This window comes from Eretmochelys imbricata, chromosome 22 (assembly GCF_965152235.1).
Source record: "Eretmochelys imbricata isolate rEreImb1 chromosome 22, rEreImb1.hap1, whole genome shotgun sequence".
Lineage (NCBI taxonomy): Eukaryota > Metazoa > Chordata > Testudines > Cheloniidae > Eretmochelys > Eretmochelys imbricata.
The window spans coordinates 16,743,076-16,760,613 of record NC_135593.1 but is presented as its reverse complement, the minus strand read 5'-3'; the positions used below and the strand labels follow the sequence as shown (position 1 = coordinate 16,760,613).

General features: G+C 43.3%; 1 protein-coding gene across 1 annotated transcript in view; it reads right to left on the bottom strand.

The window, feature by feature from the left end:
* The window catches only part of TTC12 (tetratricopeptide repeat domain 12), a 31,003-nt gene continuing 13,465 nt past the window's right edge, over positions 1-17,538 (bottom strand). The window contains exons 10-21 of the mRNA XM_077839842.1: positions 17,362-17,431; positions 15,967-16,055; positions 14,180-14,348; positions 11,348-11,440; positions 10,764-10,827; positions 9,499-9,633; positions 9,225-9,329; positions 8,284-8,352; positions 7,216-7,317; positions 5,545-5,644; positions 2,106-2,331; positions 1-83 (exon numbers count right to left, since the gene is read on the bottom strand). Of these exons, the coding sequence (XP_077695968.1) occupies positions 8-83; positions 2,106-2,331; positions 5,545-5,644; positions 7,216-7,317; positions 8,284-8,352; positions 9,225-9,329; positions 9,499-9,633; positions 10,764-10,827; positions 11,348-11,440; positions 14,180-14,348; positions 15,967-16,055; positions 17,362-17,431 (1,298 nt within the window). The 3' untranslated portion in view covers positions 1-7. The remainder of the gene's footprint in view (positions 84-2,105; positions 2,332-5,544; positions 5,645-7,215; positions 7,318-8,283; positions 8,353-9,224; positions 9,330-9,498; positions 9,634-10,763; positions 10,828-11,347; positions 11,441-14,179; positions 14,349-15,966; positions 16,056-17,361; positions 17,432-17,538) is intronic.

Genomic DNA, 17,538 nt, shown 5'->3' with positions numbered 1-17,538 from the left:
GGGTAATTCAAAGACCTTGCACGTATTTCATAGAAGAGTTAATGATTGCCATTCCATTGAGCTCCCGCAGTTGAAGAATATGCCTGCAACAACCACAAAAGAAAGCAAGGATCAGATGTCGGCAAGGATGGCATAGGACTGACAATGCAAGAAATCTAAACTTCCATTGCTCTATTACATCCCATGCACAAGCTGTCGGGAATCGTTAATACCTTATCCAACAGATTCTCCATAAGAGGGGAGCAAGACAGACAAAGCTTATATATTACTGTTCCCCACACAGCAGGAGAAAATAAAAGAACATTAAACACACAGAGATACTTTATAAAAATGTCCAAGCAGAATAGTAGGTTTTAATCTATTACAGCAGACATCTAAGGTCAGTAGAAGTAGTAAGAGTGAGGTCTCTCCCTTTTACTCTCTAGCAGCTTCTGATCAAGGGTTTGCATTACATTTTCTCTGCTGAAAGATTCAATTTGGGAACATTTGCTCTAACTGGCAGAAGTGAAGAACTCATCAACTGGGAAGCCAAAACCTTACACCCTGATCTTTATTCAGTAGCTCAGCATATATATTAGTATGTCCATGCTCAGCTCCGATGACTGGACTGCAGGGTGTACAGCAATTAATGGGTAATGTGCAGTCTGCTAGGACCTCTCCGTCTCTCTGTAGACATTCTTTCCAGACGTTTACGCTCTTGTTTTGCTCTCAGGTCACTTCTCTGATCTCTACAATTTGTCATATCATTCCTTCCTCTTTCATTCTTTCAACAGAAGCAACATTATAGAGCCGTGTAAAACGATTCCCAGAAAGCTATCCAAGCAAACCAACAGTGAACAACACAGACATCCAGTGTCTTCTGGCTTCACCAACATGCAAAGACCCATTCAGACAGCAACGTGGACAATTAACACGCTGCCTGCTAAGACACTCCAGGCAGCAAAAGCAAAGGGCATACATGCACTGCGATACTGACTACAGCTAGATGGGTTTAGCTGGAACTATTATATGCACTAGATGGACAACTATCACACAACCCCATTTTAAGCCCTGGGATCCTCTACCCCAGGCTTTCACACTCCCTCATGCTCATAAAACATTTTGTTTTGACTTTTTCTAAACATTTCTGAGACGGCCCTAGAAACCCACTCAATGGGGAGTCAAGGCTCCCAGGGCATCTGGGCCGCTGAGGAGCTGGAAGCCCTGGCTCTGGGGCAGGGGATCTGGTGGGCTGCTCCAGAGCCAGGGAGCTGGGTCTACAGAGGTGCAAGGGATCTGGGAACAGTTTTCCCAACAACACTGAAATATTCTGGCAGACAAGTTTTGATTTTGTGGAAAGTAAGTTTTCCATCAGACAATCATCCCTATGGAAAGCTCCGGGTCTGCTCTGCTGGCCAGAGCCTGTGAATCTGCTGCAGCAGCCGAGGGAAGCCGACACATGTCTGGTGATGCTCCGGACGAATGAGCCTGTGCTGCCCATAAGGCTCCAAGCATACAGAATACGAAACTGACAGCATGCCCCCTCTGTCCCTCCCGCCAGGAGACGGCATGAGAGCTCTCTACTCCCTGTCAGGATACAGGGGCAGACAGCACCTGCCCAAGGAGGCACGAGGTGGGGGAATGTCCAGAGAGCACCCATCCTAACACCCATAAAAGAGGGAGATGAGGAGACAATCTCTCCCTCCAAGAAAGTAAGAAATTAGGAGGAAAAGAGAGAGATGGCTTGCCTCCCTACAAGCAGCTGAGCGCACAGAATGGTGAGAATGCCAATGTACTTGCCATGACTGAAATGAAATTTGGAGCCTCCAGGCAGGACTCAGGGACAAAACCTGGTGGGAATCCCAGCTAGAGGGAAGTTGATGGCTCTCTCACTCTATCTGTAACATACATGGTATCCGCATGGCTCTGGGGTCCCTGGTTTACCTCGGTCCCTGCTGCTGGGTCTCCCGTCTTTTCCACAGACCTCTGGTGGTAGAGTTAGCTCTCTAGCTAGTAGGTACCTGGTTAGTTTTTCAAGCCCTGGTGCCTTAATATATATATATATTTTTAGGAAGACGTCACATAGGCTGGATGGTGCCCAAGGATAATAATCAGCCCCATAATACCTTGGCTCGGCAGTGCAGAGCTTTCCTAAAGCAACTGCCGCGTTCTTTTGCACAGAGGTTTTCTTGGCTTCACCACCTGCATGTTTTAATAAGATCATCACAATGTTGGAATTCAGCAGGGACGAAGCAGCTCCAGGTACTTCGAAGCATCTGCTTAGGCAAAAAGCAGCGTTCCCCACCACCATCTCGTTCTCGGAGGCCAAGAGCTTCAGCAACACATCAAACTCTGGGAAAAGAGAAAGGAACAACTTGGAAGGTACGTCCAGCAGAGGGCCAGGCCCCAGAGACACCAGCAGAAATAGCTCTTTGAAAATGGATGGCAGAATGGAATAGTGACATCTGATACCATGGTGGCAGCAATAACTAGTCAGCACTGGAAACTGGACAGAGAAGAAAATGCAAATGAAAAGGAGAGCATGAAGCATGGCAACACCCCATCACATGGGGCTGTCCCCCCCAGACCCAAGACCCAGTTTTGGGAGGAGTTGCAGGCTGCTTGCTCTGTGGAGTGGATCGCCAAGCACAAGATCTTGGTATCCGGGAATAGGTCAACCAAGTCGCTTGTGCTCATTTCACTGAGCATCACTGACACCAACCCCTGAGGAAACAATCTAGTCTCCCATCATGGCTCAGTGGCAAATGGAAAAGGAGGGAATGAATTGCATCAACCTCCTCTTCTCCAGCTGAGAGCCAGGTGTGGTTCCCATGCAGAGAATTAATACCATTCTGAGTGCGATCAGAGCGGGGCCTGACAGCTGTGCAACAAGCTCTTCTTTCCTCTCCCCTGAGTGTCCTCCCTTCGCTGTACTCCTGCTGGCCACGGAGTTCTGCACTGAATCTGAAATTCAAAGTCCAAGCCCCCTTCTGGCAGCATAAGCTCAGTTTATGCATCTACAGCCGTGCTAAGATGGAAAGCCACTGCACTAAGACCACCACCAAAAAAAAACAACAACCAGAACCAGAACCAAAACCAACAAAAAAAGCGCAATGCAGACAGCCAGATCCTCAGGTGGCCTAAATCAGCACAGCTCTGCCAGCTTCAGTGGAGCTATGCCAATATACACTAGCACATCATCTTGATATGGAGCTGTGGCGCTGTTGGCAGCTCCTGCAAACAGCAGCAGCATCTCCTAAGGCCACAGGTTCCAAACAGCATTCAGAGAGGCTGCTTTAAAAAAAAAAAACAAACAAAAAAATGATGTCCTTCTCATGCTGAAGATCCCCCACGGGCTACACAAATCTGCTCTGATTTTTCTTACATCGTCCCTTCTGTTCTTCCTAATCACATCATCCTTTCTCTTTTGTTCTGCTGTGACAATAGCTCCCGAGAAGCTGGGCTGCTCCAGACCGCAGCAGGGGCACCAACAACGATCCATTTCAGAAGCTGAACTTGCTAGCCCGATTGGAATGCAGTTTAATGTCAGAGAACTACAGCTTGACCTAAAAGGGCTCCCGGCAGCAAAACAAAATCTGGACTGCTGAACTGAGCTGACAGTATAATGTGACTTAGCACAAGATGAACACCCAGAGCTTGGTTGGAAAGCATCACATTGTAGCATTATTAGTAACATGAAGAGAGGATGTGCATCTTTCCACACACCACATCAATTAACAGCACTTACATGGGGTGTAAAAAGGAGAGAAGGTGCTCCAAGTGGCTTTTAATGGGCCAGAGTCCTTAGGGTTCAAGTTCCTCTTGACTTTGAAATCTTTCCCTTGATGCTACCAGGAAAGAAAGCTCTCAAATATTTCTTTGTAATTGGCTAGTGAGAAATAAAGATCTAAAAACCTAGAGATCTGCTCTGAACCCCCTGCAAGAATGAACTTGCAAATAAATAAACCCCAGCTTCATTATGCTGTTTCCTTGTCATCTCATCTTCTCACATTAATAGGGCACCACACTGTATCTCATTACCCAGCCGAACAAAAGGGAAAGAGAAGCATAGAGTTTGGAATTAAATGATCTTTTACTTTTATCAACATGATCTGCACTCAGTCTGTCCTTAACAAAGAGTTGGTTAGTCATGCAATTAGGATTAAGGTCTCTGGAGTTCCTAGAGGAAACTCCAAAGCACTGAGCCCCTGTGGGATAAAGTTTTACTCAGTTCTGCATCTGAAGTTACCAGACACAGAACAGCAGAAGCAGGTCTTTTGCTTCCAGACTGTTGGGGCCAGTGGATCAGACAATGGCCTGTAAGTCAGGAGATCTAGACTCTATTTTCATCTCTCCCATTGACTAGGTGGGTGACCTTGGGCAAGTCTCTTGACCCCTCAGCTTAGTTTCTCCATCTGTAAGTGGTGGATAATAACGCCTGTCTACCTTTGCACAGTGCTTTGAAATCTGACAATGAAGAGTGACTACATGCGGGCTGGTTATTATTATTATTAGTAGTAGTCAAAGAAAACTGAGGCAAGCTTAATTTATATAGATAGAGGGAGCAGGATGAAAATACTATAAAAAGATACCTACAGAGCCATAAGAATTAGTCTGACAGGAAGGAAAGGGATAATCCATATTAGCGGAGATCATCAAAATAAGGTGGTATGGCCCAAGAAGAGGAAAAAGAAAGATGTGACACCATGCATCTTTCTGAGCGCAATGAGGCATATCTGAGATTGGAATTCGCTGCTCAGAAAGAGAATCTCAACTCAGCAATAGCAACATTCAGAAATAGTAGAGGCAGATGTCTACTGCGATCCAATAATGACATCGGCAGTTGGACCAGGTGATCCAAAAGGTGCTGGCCAGGTTCAGGTATAACACAGGCATTCTAAGGTCCTGCAGAGTGGAATGGACTAAAGCTAGATTTTCAAATGTTCTGAACAGTGGTACTGCACACGATCACAACTACATACTCAAGTGCTGATAACTCAGAAAGACTTAAAGGCACTAACACGAAGGAAACGTTTGTGGTGACACTCCTTCCACCCTCTGTTATTTTACTTAGGCCAATCTTTCAAACTTGCAGTCCAAGGGAGCTGGAGCTGCATGCTACCTCTAAAAGTGAGGCCACTTTTTCAGATGCCTAACTATGGTTTAAGTATCTTTCTTCAGCTGCTGCACTGGGAAATCTGAACCTATTTCTTTAGCCTTTTCTAGTAAACTGCTGACTGGATTAATTCCCGTTAAATGTTGTTCAGTGTATTTCTCCCAGTCTGGGGATCTGCAGATCGAGCCATTTTACTAAGCTAAGTGCAGCCTCCATATTCTACATTCATTATCTGCTGTGCACATTTCCACTTGCACATGGCTGGAAGGCGAATGAAGCACTAAGCTAGGAAGTGAAATGGTACATTTTTCTGTAAACATGGTGGCATCCATATGGGAGTTTAACAGAATTAATGCTCAGCTCCATTTTAGAGGAAAGAGTGTTTCTGTGATGGGAGCCCTGGGATAAACCTCTGCATTCAATCTCGGGCTAATAAAGTTGTCACTTACTTTTATCTGAGTTCACCACCTCCTCTCGAGCCTGGCTGTTGCTTTGAGTACAGACAGCAAGGGTCTTTATAGCATAACAGGATGTGGTCTGTCCACCAGCCTTGATTTTAATTAGGATTAAAAAAAAATACATATATAATTTACAGTCCACACATCACAACTTTTGTAAGAACAGAGAGAACATCTCAAGTACTGGAAGATTGTTTGTGGATGCTTTATGCCTGGGCATAAGTATCAAATCAAGATCCTTCTAGGAGATGCTGATATCTCTTTTAAACCCACCAGCTCATAACTATGCACAGAAATAGACTTTCAGCAACTCAAACTCTCTTGCTATAATCATCTGACCTTTGATAGGACTATGTACACCGGCAGGAATAAATCTGCTACGCAAATTTAAATTAAAAAAGAGCATTGTCATAAATGAATAGCTGATAAGGGAATAAATCCATCAAAGGGCTAGATTTACTACCCCACAAAGGTCTTTCTTTATACTTCCATGTACGAAACTCGTTTGTTCTCTCTGCTCTGTGAACACTGCAATCTTAAATCACTTCAGGAGATGAAAAGCTAGTGCATCTGCCATTGAGTCACCAGCCCACTGGATATCTTTTGTTTTGCAAGTGACATTTGAAATTAAGAGCTTTGAGCACATACACATGGGCCACATTAGCTTCTATGTTCTTAGATAGTGCTCAAAGTGGCAAAAGCCATCTTCTCCCTGCACGGAACACACAGGTACGACCAAAGTCAAAGCTCTGGTATTGGACTCATTTCAAAATTGGTAATTAACTCCGTTACCATGCCAGTTACAAAAGCTGAAGCTGGCGTTGTACTTTTCCATGCCACTTATTATTTGTATTACAGGAATACCTAGAGCCCCAACCAGGCCTGGGCTCCGATCTCCTGGATGCTATACAGACATATTAAAATCACAGCCCCCTGACTTGTTCCACCGTTCATTTAAGATTCAGTGGAAAAGTTCCTGTTTACTTCCATGGGCTCTGAACCAAGCTCCCTATATTAGGATCCAACTGGATCTGCATCAGTGGACTCCTGTGTTTGCTGAGAGCCCCACTGACTGAAGTTGGGCTACATCTGAGCACAGGTGTCTGCCCCACATGGACAGTTACAGAATTGGGGCCTTAGTTAAAGACAAGAAACAACAGACGGGTGAAACACGGGCAAGGGAGAAGGCAGCATGTGTGTATGCTTTTGTATATACTAGCTATGTGCATACTGTCTGTTTAACACGCTGTTCAGCAGGAGTGATCACAATCCCTACCTAAACCTTCTCAGCTGGCATCACCACAGAAACGAGTCTTAAGAAAGGATTTGAAGGGAGACTGGTTGTGGCTTTACAGACTTTCAATTAATTTATTTCACCTTTGAAGCTTTTGGGCATTGGATAAGGACACTTTTCTGAATGTTCAGTTAGTGACATAAACCCAAATGATTTATAGGGGATGTAATATCTATAAAAGCAATGCCCTGTTTCCAGTCAGTCCTGTAAGATTCCTCTGTGTCTCCTTCACATTTTTACAGGTGGGGTTCTCTAAACAGAGAAAAGAAGAACACGTAATAAATATAATAGGGTGGGATTTCTTCAGTCCCAGGGAAAACCCTGACTCTGTGGGAGTGCTATGAAGTGGAATCAGTTCAGGAAATTACCTTCAAGAATCTAAGCATTCTCTTCACCACACCTCCTGTCACCGCCTCTTCTACTGCCATTGAGCTCGCTGGCAAGATGTGACTTAGAACCCCAATGGCTCTCTTAATAAAAATAAAAAAATTAAAAGGTAATGACTTTTCTGTTATGCGATTACGTCTTTCTGCCCTGTGCTCTTTTATTAGGCGTCCCAATAAGTCCTTTGTTTGTGTAGGTGGCTGGGTAAGGCCAAAGTGGGAATTAAAGGGGCAAGAAAAATATATATCCTTAAGGAAATGTTATTACAGAACAATAGCTTTAGCATGTTGCTCATTTTAGTATCTAGACCCAAACTCAGCAAAGCTCCTAATGGCTCAGCCTAGGGAGAGGTGATTCCAAGCTTCAGCATGACTCCCGCCAGCTTGAACTATGGGAAGAGTTAAAAGCAGCTCAGTAGAGCTACCACTGTTTCGGAGTGGTAGTAAGTAAAATAGATCAGCATGGCTTGTATTCGTTCAGTCAGAGGAGAGATATTCCCAGCTGACACCACATAAGCGCCACCAGCTTGCCTTGGAAGAGCTGGCATGAATGGGAGTTACACACATGTATGGACTGGGGTACAATACCCTGGAAATGATTCAAGCACAACAGCTGAAACAGAAGACACCGAGTCTGCAGTTGGTGCTTTGCTTCTGGATTCATTTCTTTGCCTATCTCTGGAAGAATTTTAATAACTAAAACCATCCTGGTGATAATACATTGTAAAAAATCCCTGACAAGATGTTCCAGTCACAGAACACAGAGAGCCTCTTACATGAAAATAAAAGTCCAAAACAGAGCAAGGCAGAGAACCAAGTTGAATTTGGGTTCTACATCAATAACACATTAAAAAAAAAAAAATCTTGGCTTTAGGATCATTATGACCTTGATCCTGATTGTGCAGATTATCTTGACTGGAGCCACAGAGCTAAATCCACATGGGTGCAACAGCTTGACCTAAAGAATTCAGTTGTAAATTCAGGGCCTGAAGCTGCGAATTTAGTGCAGGGTTGGTTACACAATCTTCCCTTAGCTCATAGGTATCCACTTACCGTCACAATCCTTCCATCTTTACTGCCAAGCAGAGACAAACATCTCCTGCTAACATCCACAGCATGTTCCTGAAACAATAAGCAGTATTAGAAATTCAGGTCTAAAGGGTCACAATCAGGCTTTAATTAGAAATGGCATTAAGAAGGCAATCACATGGCAAGGAAGCTTTCAAGGGAGATTTCCACAGCCACAATGGACAGTAAGGTGCCTAATTGCCATTTGTGCAGTTGAGAAATCTCCCCTTCAATCCTTAGGGCATGGGTAGTTTTGGCTTCAATGAGCTTTGGATCAGGCCCCAAACTTGCACTCAGGCAATATAGTTGAGATCGTGAAATAGAATACAACCTTTCCTTGGTGGAGAGGAATGAATGTGCATCATTCAGATTTCCACTGGTCAGGCTGTAGAGAGGAACTTTACACTGTACTTTCTGCCACAAAATATTAAGGAAACATTAAATGTTTATGTTAAAAAAAGAGCGTAATCAAAAAGGATCCCAGAGTTCTTCTCACATTAATCATTTTACAGAGGGAAAAAGGGGACAGGGTGAAGAGCCTTGGTAGAACAGAATGTTAACTGCCTGGGTGCTAGCTCTTGAGCCCCGAAGTTCACTCCCATGTCTGCTGTGCAACAGCCATTTGAAACAGATGTTCCTGATCCGTAACAGTGTAATTAAACTTTCCTTCCCAACGCAGACTAAGAGATTCTCAATATCCACCAGTAGAATGACCACAGTAGTTCTCCTTCCAGCCTCCTAGTCCATCTAAATGCTCTGAGATTGCAAAGACTCCCATTAACTTCAGTGGGCATTGGATAAGGTCCAAATACAATAAATGAGAGAGAAAGGGGCTGGAACTGTTCCTGCAGCTTTGAGGCTTCAGGTAAGTGGTAAAAGCAATCAGGAAGCTTCTTCAGAATATCAGTAAACTTTGCATGCCATACCTGAATGACCAAATTTGATTCCAGGGATAAGTTCATCATCAGGCCCAGCACTGCGAACAAACACTCTTGGTATCCTGCTGAGTTGCCAGTGAAGCAACACTCATCCTACACAGAGAAGAAGAGATTACTCAGCATCTGATTCAAAATGAACAGGTTCAAAATCATGGATGTCCTCAGCCCACCTCACATCTGCCTACCGATCAATAATTGTCAGACGCTCTGAGATCTCTGGAGGAAACACTGTTGAACCAGTAGTATTCATTAAGTTAATTACCACAAGCTTTAAACAGGCCTGCCAGCATTCCTGGTTTTCAGCCATCTGCAGTCGGATGACTGCATCAGCACACAGGTCCCCCATGGTGTCAATGCACTGGGCAAGGGCTGGCTGGTTCACCTGGTTGACGGTTTTCTTTAAAAACAAAAGAGTAGAGAGAAAGAATATTCAGGACAACAGTGATGAAACAATAATAAAGTGCAGAATACTCCTTTGTCATTGTTATTCCTGCTGCTTTAGCTGTGGAAACAGGAACTCTGTAATTACTCCTTTCATATAAATCACAGAGGTGCATCATACTTGGCAAATTACCTTGACTGAAGCCACAGAGCTAAATCCCTGCATATCGTTTCGAAAATTTACACCAGTGGGGAACTAGCAATTGTCTCTCTGCCTCTTGACCTCAAAATGATAAAACTCCCTCCCCCACCAGATCGTGTCCAAACAGCGTGACAGACCCAAGGGTAGTGACAGTTAACAATTTTAACATATTTTCAAAGGGAAAACAAAAACAGGTGAATCCCAGCTATTGTTCCATTTTCTTGTCACTCATTTCAAACAGTAGAGAGAGTTTTTCCTTCTCATTATATCCATTTTTGTCTAATGCAACCCATGCCTAACCTGAACCACCTCCTCCTATTCCAACAGAGGCCTATTAAAGGACTATGCATTTGAAATGTGAATAAACTATGGCTAAAGAAAAGATCAAACCACTAAACCCATTTAATTTGTGACCTAAAGTTGTCTTCAGATCCATATCTCCCTAAATAGGAAACACATAGAATAAAAATCAGTCAATGAGACATTTGAATCTGGGACAGGGTGAACTAGTTAGTGACAAGTGTATCCAAAGTCACAAAAAGGATTGGGGGGAAAAAAAACCCTCACACAGGGTGAAATCTTGGCCCCACTGAAGTCAATGGAAGTTTTGCTACTGGCTTTGTTAGAGCCAGGATTTCATCTCAGGAGTTTTGTAAAGTTGCTTTCTTACTTCAGAGCATAAGCCAACTTCTAAATATTGGGGAGGAAACTTTCCCTAGGGGTAGGATGCCCTGTAGCAAGCAGTTGTGGGATTTCTTGCAGCTACTGGACTGGAAGGATCCTGAGATGATTCAGCATGGCAATTCTTACATTCTTAGGACTGAAGAATCATGTGAATTCCAGATGTGAACAATCAGCCCCAAGGCTAAAAGGAACTGATAGAGCAGAAATTATGCAAACAGCACTTTTCATGCAAAATATGGAAAAACTAGGCTCTTTCTTACCAACAACTGTGCGAACAGAGGCAAAACACTTGTGGAAAGTTTGATACGACACTGGATTTTGAACCTGTTGGCAAAGCAATATTCATCAGCCAGTTGTGGATCTAGACAAAATTAGCACAGAAAAATGCACCTTGTAGCAACCAAAAGGCTGGCTCTAATCTTATCCCAACTGGAGAGGATTCAAAATAACAATATAAATGCAATTTTACACAAAACCATACATCCTTGGTTTTCCCAATATCCGGTTTTAATTTTGCATAAAAACTTCCTTACTATGTAAGAGTTAAGGAGTGCCCTCAGCCACACTTGTGCAAATCCAATGGAGTGACACTGGTGAGAGTGGAAAACCTCAGGTTACTCTCTTGTAAAAAGTGCAAGATGAAAAAATCCTTCCATTTTTGCCAAGGCCTTGTATTTAATAGCACAAGCATGAAATGGTTCTTTGCCCTATCAGACACATGAAAAGAGTATTCTATATGCAGCTCCGCAGGTTGTTTTTTTCTGACTTAGCGTTGTATATTCTGGGGCTAATCAAATGACCTCACAATTCTAAAAAAGTGAATGGTTTAAGTAGTACAAGTTACTTTTCCTCCTTGATTAGGTTAGATAGCAGGCTCATGGCAGAGCTAGCTCTGTCATCCATAACACTGACGAATGCAATCAGCATCTGCAGCCACCTGTAAGAAAGTTAATAATGCTCATGTCAGATAGATTATACAAATATGCACCAGGGGCAACATTTACAAGAGCACCTAACTGATTTAGGAGCCTACGTCCCATAGAGATTTAGGGACAAATCCTCAGTTGGTTTTAAATCAGGAAGCCAAGCTGATTTACACAGCTGAGAATCTGGTGTAAAGTTTTCAAAAGCACTTAACTGATTTAGGAGCCTAAATCCTTTGACTTTGAGAGAGATTAAAGCTTAGTCACTTAGACTCATAGACCTTAAAGTCAGAAGGACCATCATGATTGTCTAGTCCGACCTCCTGCACAATGCAGGATACAGAACCTCACCCATTCGCTCCTGTAACAGACCCCTAACCTCTGGCTGAGTTACTGAAGTCCTCAAATCATGATTTAAAGACTTCAAGTTACAGAGAATCCACCATTTACACTGGTTTAAACATACAAGTGAGCCGTGACCATGCACCTGCAGCTCTCAGTGACTTCCATTGCAATTGTGGATACACAACACCTAGGAGAATCAGCTGAACGTGTGCATTTTGCACACCTGACTCTTTTTTGACAATCATGCACAGACTCTTTCTTCACAAGTAGACACAAGGAGCTGTCATGATATTTTACACCATGAAAAAATTGACATTATTAATAAATGCATCCAAACTTTCCTTCAGACATGGCTCATCTCTTTAACCTTCCTTTTGATTAAAAATGTCTCTGGATTAATGTTGTACATACTTTACTAAAGTATGTACATCTGTTTAATCTTTTCTGCTCATCAATTATTTCCAACTATTTCATTTAAACCAGTCCATTAAAATTTATTCTCTGTTTAATTGTAGCAGTAGGCAATGGTACAGTAACAGAGATAATTGACTGTGGTTTCTTTCTCCATTCAGTGAGTCATTGCAATCCTCTGAAAAATCATAAATTTCAGTTACTGGACAATGAGAGACTCAGCTTGAAACTCAACACATTCAAAGATAACCTAATAAACTCTTGATGAAGAGAGAGAAGTGCACATATTTGATTATCACCTAAGGAAAGGTTACTTGAGAGGTGCCCTGAGGTTATCTAAACTTTTCCAGTAACAAGCCCTTTTCTATTCAACTGTGAAAACATGCTTGGATGTGAAATCTGCCATGTGCTGCAGAAAGTTAGGATGTCTTTCCCCACATTGCTAACTATCCTAAGTTGAAGCATGTTGCATGGTATTCCTCTCACATTGCTGCTCTCTTTGTTTTAGTGCGTTTGCTCAGCTGGGCCTGTCACTTCAGAAACTGTCCAGAGATAGTTCTGGTGACAAGCTGAAGAAATCAGGCATGACTTGGGGGAATTCAAGAATTTTTTTGTTGTTAGTTTGTGAACTTAGTACTGGTGAAAGGTGCCTGAAGCGCTCTAATACCCTGTGGTTAGGTCACTAGCCAGTGGGCACTGGAACGCAAGAGACTTGGGTTTAAATCTCCTGCTCAGCCACAGACTTCCTGAGTGACCTCAGATAAGTCACTTGGTCCCTCTGTGCCTCAGTTCCTCATCTGTAACAGAGGCAATTGCCTCTCAGGGGTACAGTGAGTATAAACGCATTAAAGATTGTGAGGTGGAAATGGAGGCCACATAAGTACCTAAGATGGGTAGAGAGCTGAAGTCCAAGCTTCCCTGTTACTGTGCCTCACTCCTGATCTGGGGATACCTTTAAGGAAGAGTGGAGTTAAGCATCCCTGGCCTAGTCAGTCTCCGGCCTCCAATGCTGAGGCAGACAACAATTGTGCCAATTATTGCCACCTGTATTGGTGATTTTTGTCTCCTGAACAAGAACACAGGAAGTGGGATGAGATTACCATATTCATTTGACAGAGGTCACGAAATCGCCATCAGAGGGAACTGACTTTCAGCCACTGTTCACCTGGGCTAGGTTCAAATTCATGAGATGTTCTGTGCTGTTGAAGTCACGAGCCAGAGCTATAGAAGACATTCCCTGTTTTCAGGCCAAAATTCTCTCCAACATCACTGCAGCCTTCAATGCATATGTGGCACTCTGCCCAGTTAGTATCAAATATGACCATGGGAGCCAGTAGCAGAGCCAGGTTTTGAGCAGTGGTGGAACCGCGGGGCACGTGATGGTAATCAGTGGTGCCACTTTAATTATACCTGTTGGCTTGAAAAGATGCCACAAAGTCTGCCAGGTGGGAAGAGTCACTCTCCCATTAGCTCTGCCACTGGAGGGAGCCACAGAAGGTCCACCCAAGGGAGAATTTAGCTTCTGGACACCTTTTTTGCCTGGACCAGGGGTCGGCAACCTTCTACTTGCAGCCCATCAGGGTAATCCACTGGCGTTGCTTCCCGCAGCTCCCACTGGCCGAGAACAGCGAACTGCAGCCACTGGACGCTGTAGGGGGCTGTGCCTGCGGATGGTCGTAAACAAAACATCTTGCGGCCCGCCAGTGGGTTACCCTGATGGGCTGCATGCCAAAGGTTGCCGACCCCTGGGCTGGACTTTATTTTCCCTTAGATAAGATGTGGATACTGAAGTGCTCCCCCTATGGGTTTGGATGACCTGGAGATAATGGTGTTGGAAATTTTGTCCAGGAATCCAATAATTCTAATCTAGTTGATTTGGGCCATAAATTTCAACTTCCTGAGTGACAAGGCTAAGCATGAGTTCCTTGTTGTATGTTATCCTTTAGCTGTGGACTGCAAGTGTACAACTGTTTATGGATTCTAGCAGAATACAGTACTTGGTTAGGTTCTGGTGCCTGATCAGCAGACTTCTTCCATTCTCAGTCTGAGAGTACAGAGACAGCAATGCCAAGCTCTGCTTCTGGATATCAGGCACGTCAGATGATAGCAGCACGGGGAGCTGCACATTCACATCAGGGTGAGTTAACAACAATCGCTGATTCTCCTCTGAAAAAGAAAAGGTCTGCGTCGTACATCATGTGCCATAAAATCCCTCTACAGCAATTAAATCAGAACCTGTAGAAAATCATTCAAATGTATTATTATCTTTATTTCATCCACACAGGGCCCTTACTCTACATGACTGGCATACAGGAGTGTTCATGTCACATAATATCATATCAGGAAAAGACAAGGCTAGAGTACTGCCCTCCTCCATCCATTACTCAGACTCTCCAAAAAGGACAAAGCAGCTGGTCCCTTAGCATATTCACGCACTATTCAAAATCTGCTGTCATTTGCACCAGTTCAACCTCTTGGATATTAGCTGGGTCACGTGGGGTGTAAATAAATGTGCATTTTGGCCCCAAGTCTTCAAAATGTTCAATATTTTCCTTCTGTGCCATTTGGTATACCATCCCTTACCTTGCTATTCCCTTTCTGCCTACCTACAACCCCTCTAGAATTACAAGATTGAGGGTCCTGTTACACACCCAGTATGCTGTGCAGGTGAAAACAGATTTTCTGGGCCTTAACAAGGCGTACTTTATCATGCTACAGTGGCACCTATTTATGGCATTCAGCCATGCATTGCTGTAACTGGTTTAAGAAAAAGGACCTCAGTTTCCAAAAAGAGCATAAACAAAAAAAAAAATATGGATCTTCCCATGAGTTTAATACTATTCCACAGAGAAATTGTACATGGAGTCTCACCACCAATATTTTGCTACCACTCTTGGTATCTGCATGGAACTTCCAGGGCAAGAGAACAAAATTTTGCTTGCACTATTAGATGTCCTCTGGCTTCCCATTTTACAAGAACAGATAAGAAAGTGCCAAACTGTCTGTCTGTCTGTCTCAATGGGCCCTTCATACCATATAATAAAATGGAATGAAAGCTTCAAAATTAGAAGAATGGGCAGAATGCAAGCCAAAATCATCCACAGTCAGACACAATGAGCCACAATTTTAATTTAAGTAGCTACAAAGTCAACAGAGCTATGTTGATTTACACCAGCTAGGTATCTGGCCCTCTGTTTTAAAAGTTAGGCCGGAACGGATCAAAAACACACTGCAAAACATCACTAAGGCTCACATTTACTCCAGACAACAGAATACTCAAGAAGATAAACAGCAAATGACTTCTCCTTGCTGTTCTGCACTGGCTTTGTTTGTTGAGGTGCACGTGTGCACAGCCCTAGAAGGGGCTGGTTGCAAGCCTTTGTTGCTGCACACCACTCCCGACATTAGCTAACTAGAACTAGAAATTCCAGCAAACAGGGAAGAATTTGCTCCTGACAAATAGGTACTAATGATGGAAGACATGAACCCAAGACCAACTGATGACCCCAGAACAGCAGCTCACTTCAGCCTCTGCAATAGCTTTAAGCCATCCATTAAAATGGATAATAATTTCATTGCCTAGGGGATCCACTGCCATAATTGTATTTTCTGCTAGCTCTATGCCTGCAGCAGTTGCATCTGACCTGTAAATCTGTGGTGTGCTACAAGGTCTAGACCCAAGTTCTCTGGGGAGTGATATTAATTGAAAACAATAATTTCAGATGTCGTCAGTGCCATATTAGCAGTACATTAACAATGATTAATGCTGATTACACAGCCTTACCATTCCCAGCACAGACTGCTTGCCAGAGGATGAGAAGAGAAATTGACAATTCCACTTCAGCGGTGTTTTTCTTTGCTACAGAGAGGCCCCTGAAACGAAAATATTTATCTACAAAACAGCAGAGGAAAATGTGGAGTTAGAGAAGCCCATGGGGTTTCTCTACCTGAGGATCTGCCCCAGGATTTTTTCTTTAAGTTCTCAAGCTCCAAATCTGGCTATTTTAATAAACATGTTTAGGAACACTGGTTCCATTTCCCAGTCAGATTTCTTTGCCACTGGCTTTGATATATTGCCTGTATAAACTGGCTGCTTCATGGACCCCTGCTGAGACAGAGTTCTGAGCTCATCCCTGCACTCTATGGATCAGTGACAGCTGGGATCACCAAGAAGCCACATACTTATGTGGGTATGGGGGCAGATTGCTTCATATCTCAAGCAACCACCAGTGGCTGACAGAGAGTGATTCTGATAGACTCTGAAGGGATCACCATCATGCAGCCTTATTTGGAATCCTAATACGCCACTCCCATCCATTTCAACTTCTTGGGACCACCTCAAATCTCTCTGTGCTAGACCAGTCTCAAACCAGCAAAAATTTCTGGTCTGCATAACATTTTGCAGCCAATACCTAACCGAACCTTTCCAAATATATCGCCAATGAGTCCGTCATCTCTTTCCCAAAAGAATTTCAAAAACCAGATTTCAGCACTAAGCAAGTGGCTTTGATCTCATTCAGAGCATCTATCCTCTCATCCATGAGGCAGACTGAATAGCAAAGGGACTTAAAGTCAAATAAGGTCACTAGCTCCTTTGCTTGACTAGTAAAGTAAAATACAACAGGCAGCCAAGAATATACAACTGATAAGCAGCAGAAAATATAAATCTTGGAGGATAAGCCTCTCCCTCGATTATAGGGCTGAAACGGGCGCCCAGAAATGGTTGTACAGCTCACATTACAGCACTACGGAGCCACATCTCCAGCGGGTATAAGTCAGCATTTGGCATCAGCACAGATCCATCCATTTACCCCAGCTACGGACCTTGCCCTCAGTCCATTAAGTAACTGAGTTTCTGCATTTGCAATTCTTTTATGTTAAGTTTTACAGCCCTACTCTCATCTTCGCAGCTACGCAGAGAAATGAAAAGGACTAACCCTACAGGCGTACCCAGGAGACTAAATCTGAAGCACAGCAGGTGTTTTGTCCGTTATATCCAAAAGTGCATTATTTGTCTGAAGGTCAAATAGAAGTCAATATAGTGAGACATGAAAAGGCTGTCACATTATCTTTTGATCATTTCATCTGAATTTCATGAGAGGCGATTGTGTTTCTTTAAAATATCTTTTCATTTCCTCATGTTGTAATACTGCACTGTTCTCCTTACGAGATCCCTTACCGTCTTATGACCTTATTGTCACTGATGATACTGAATCCATTGTTTGTTCTAAATAAAGTTTGTTCAGTGCCTGAAACAAATTCAGAGATAACCACATAAGCCCAGCAATCCATCTGCCTGATATATCATGAAGGCACACTCCTGTTCTCTGGAAACAGAGTGTTAAGTGACAAGGTT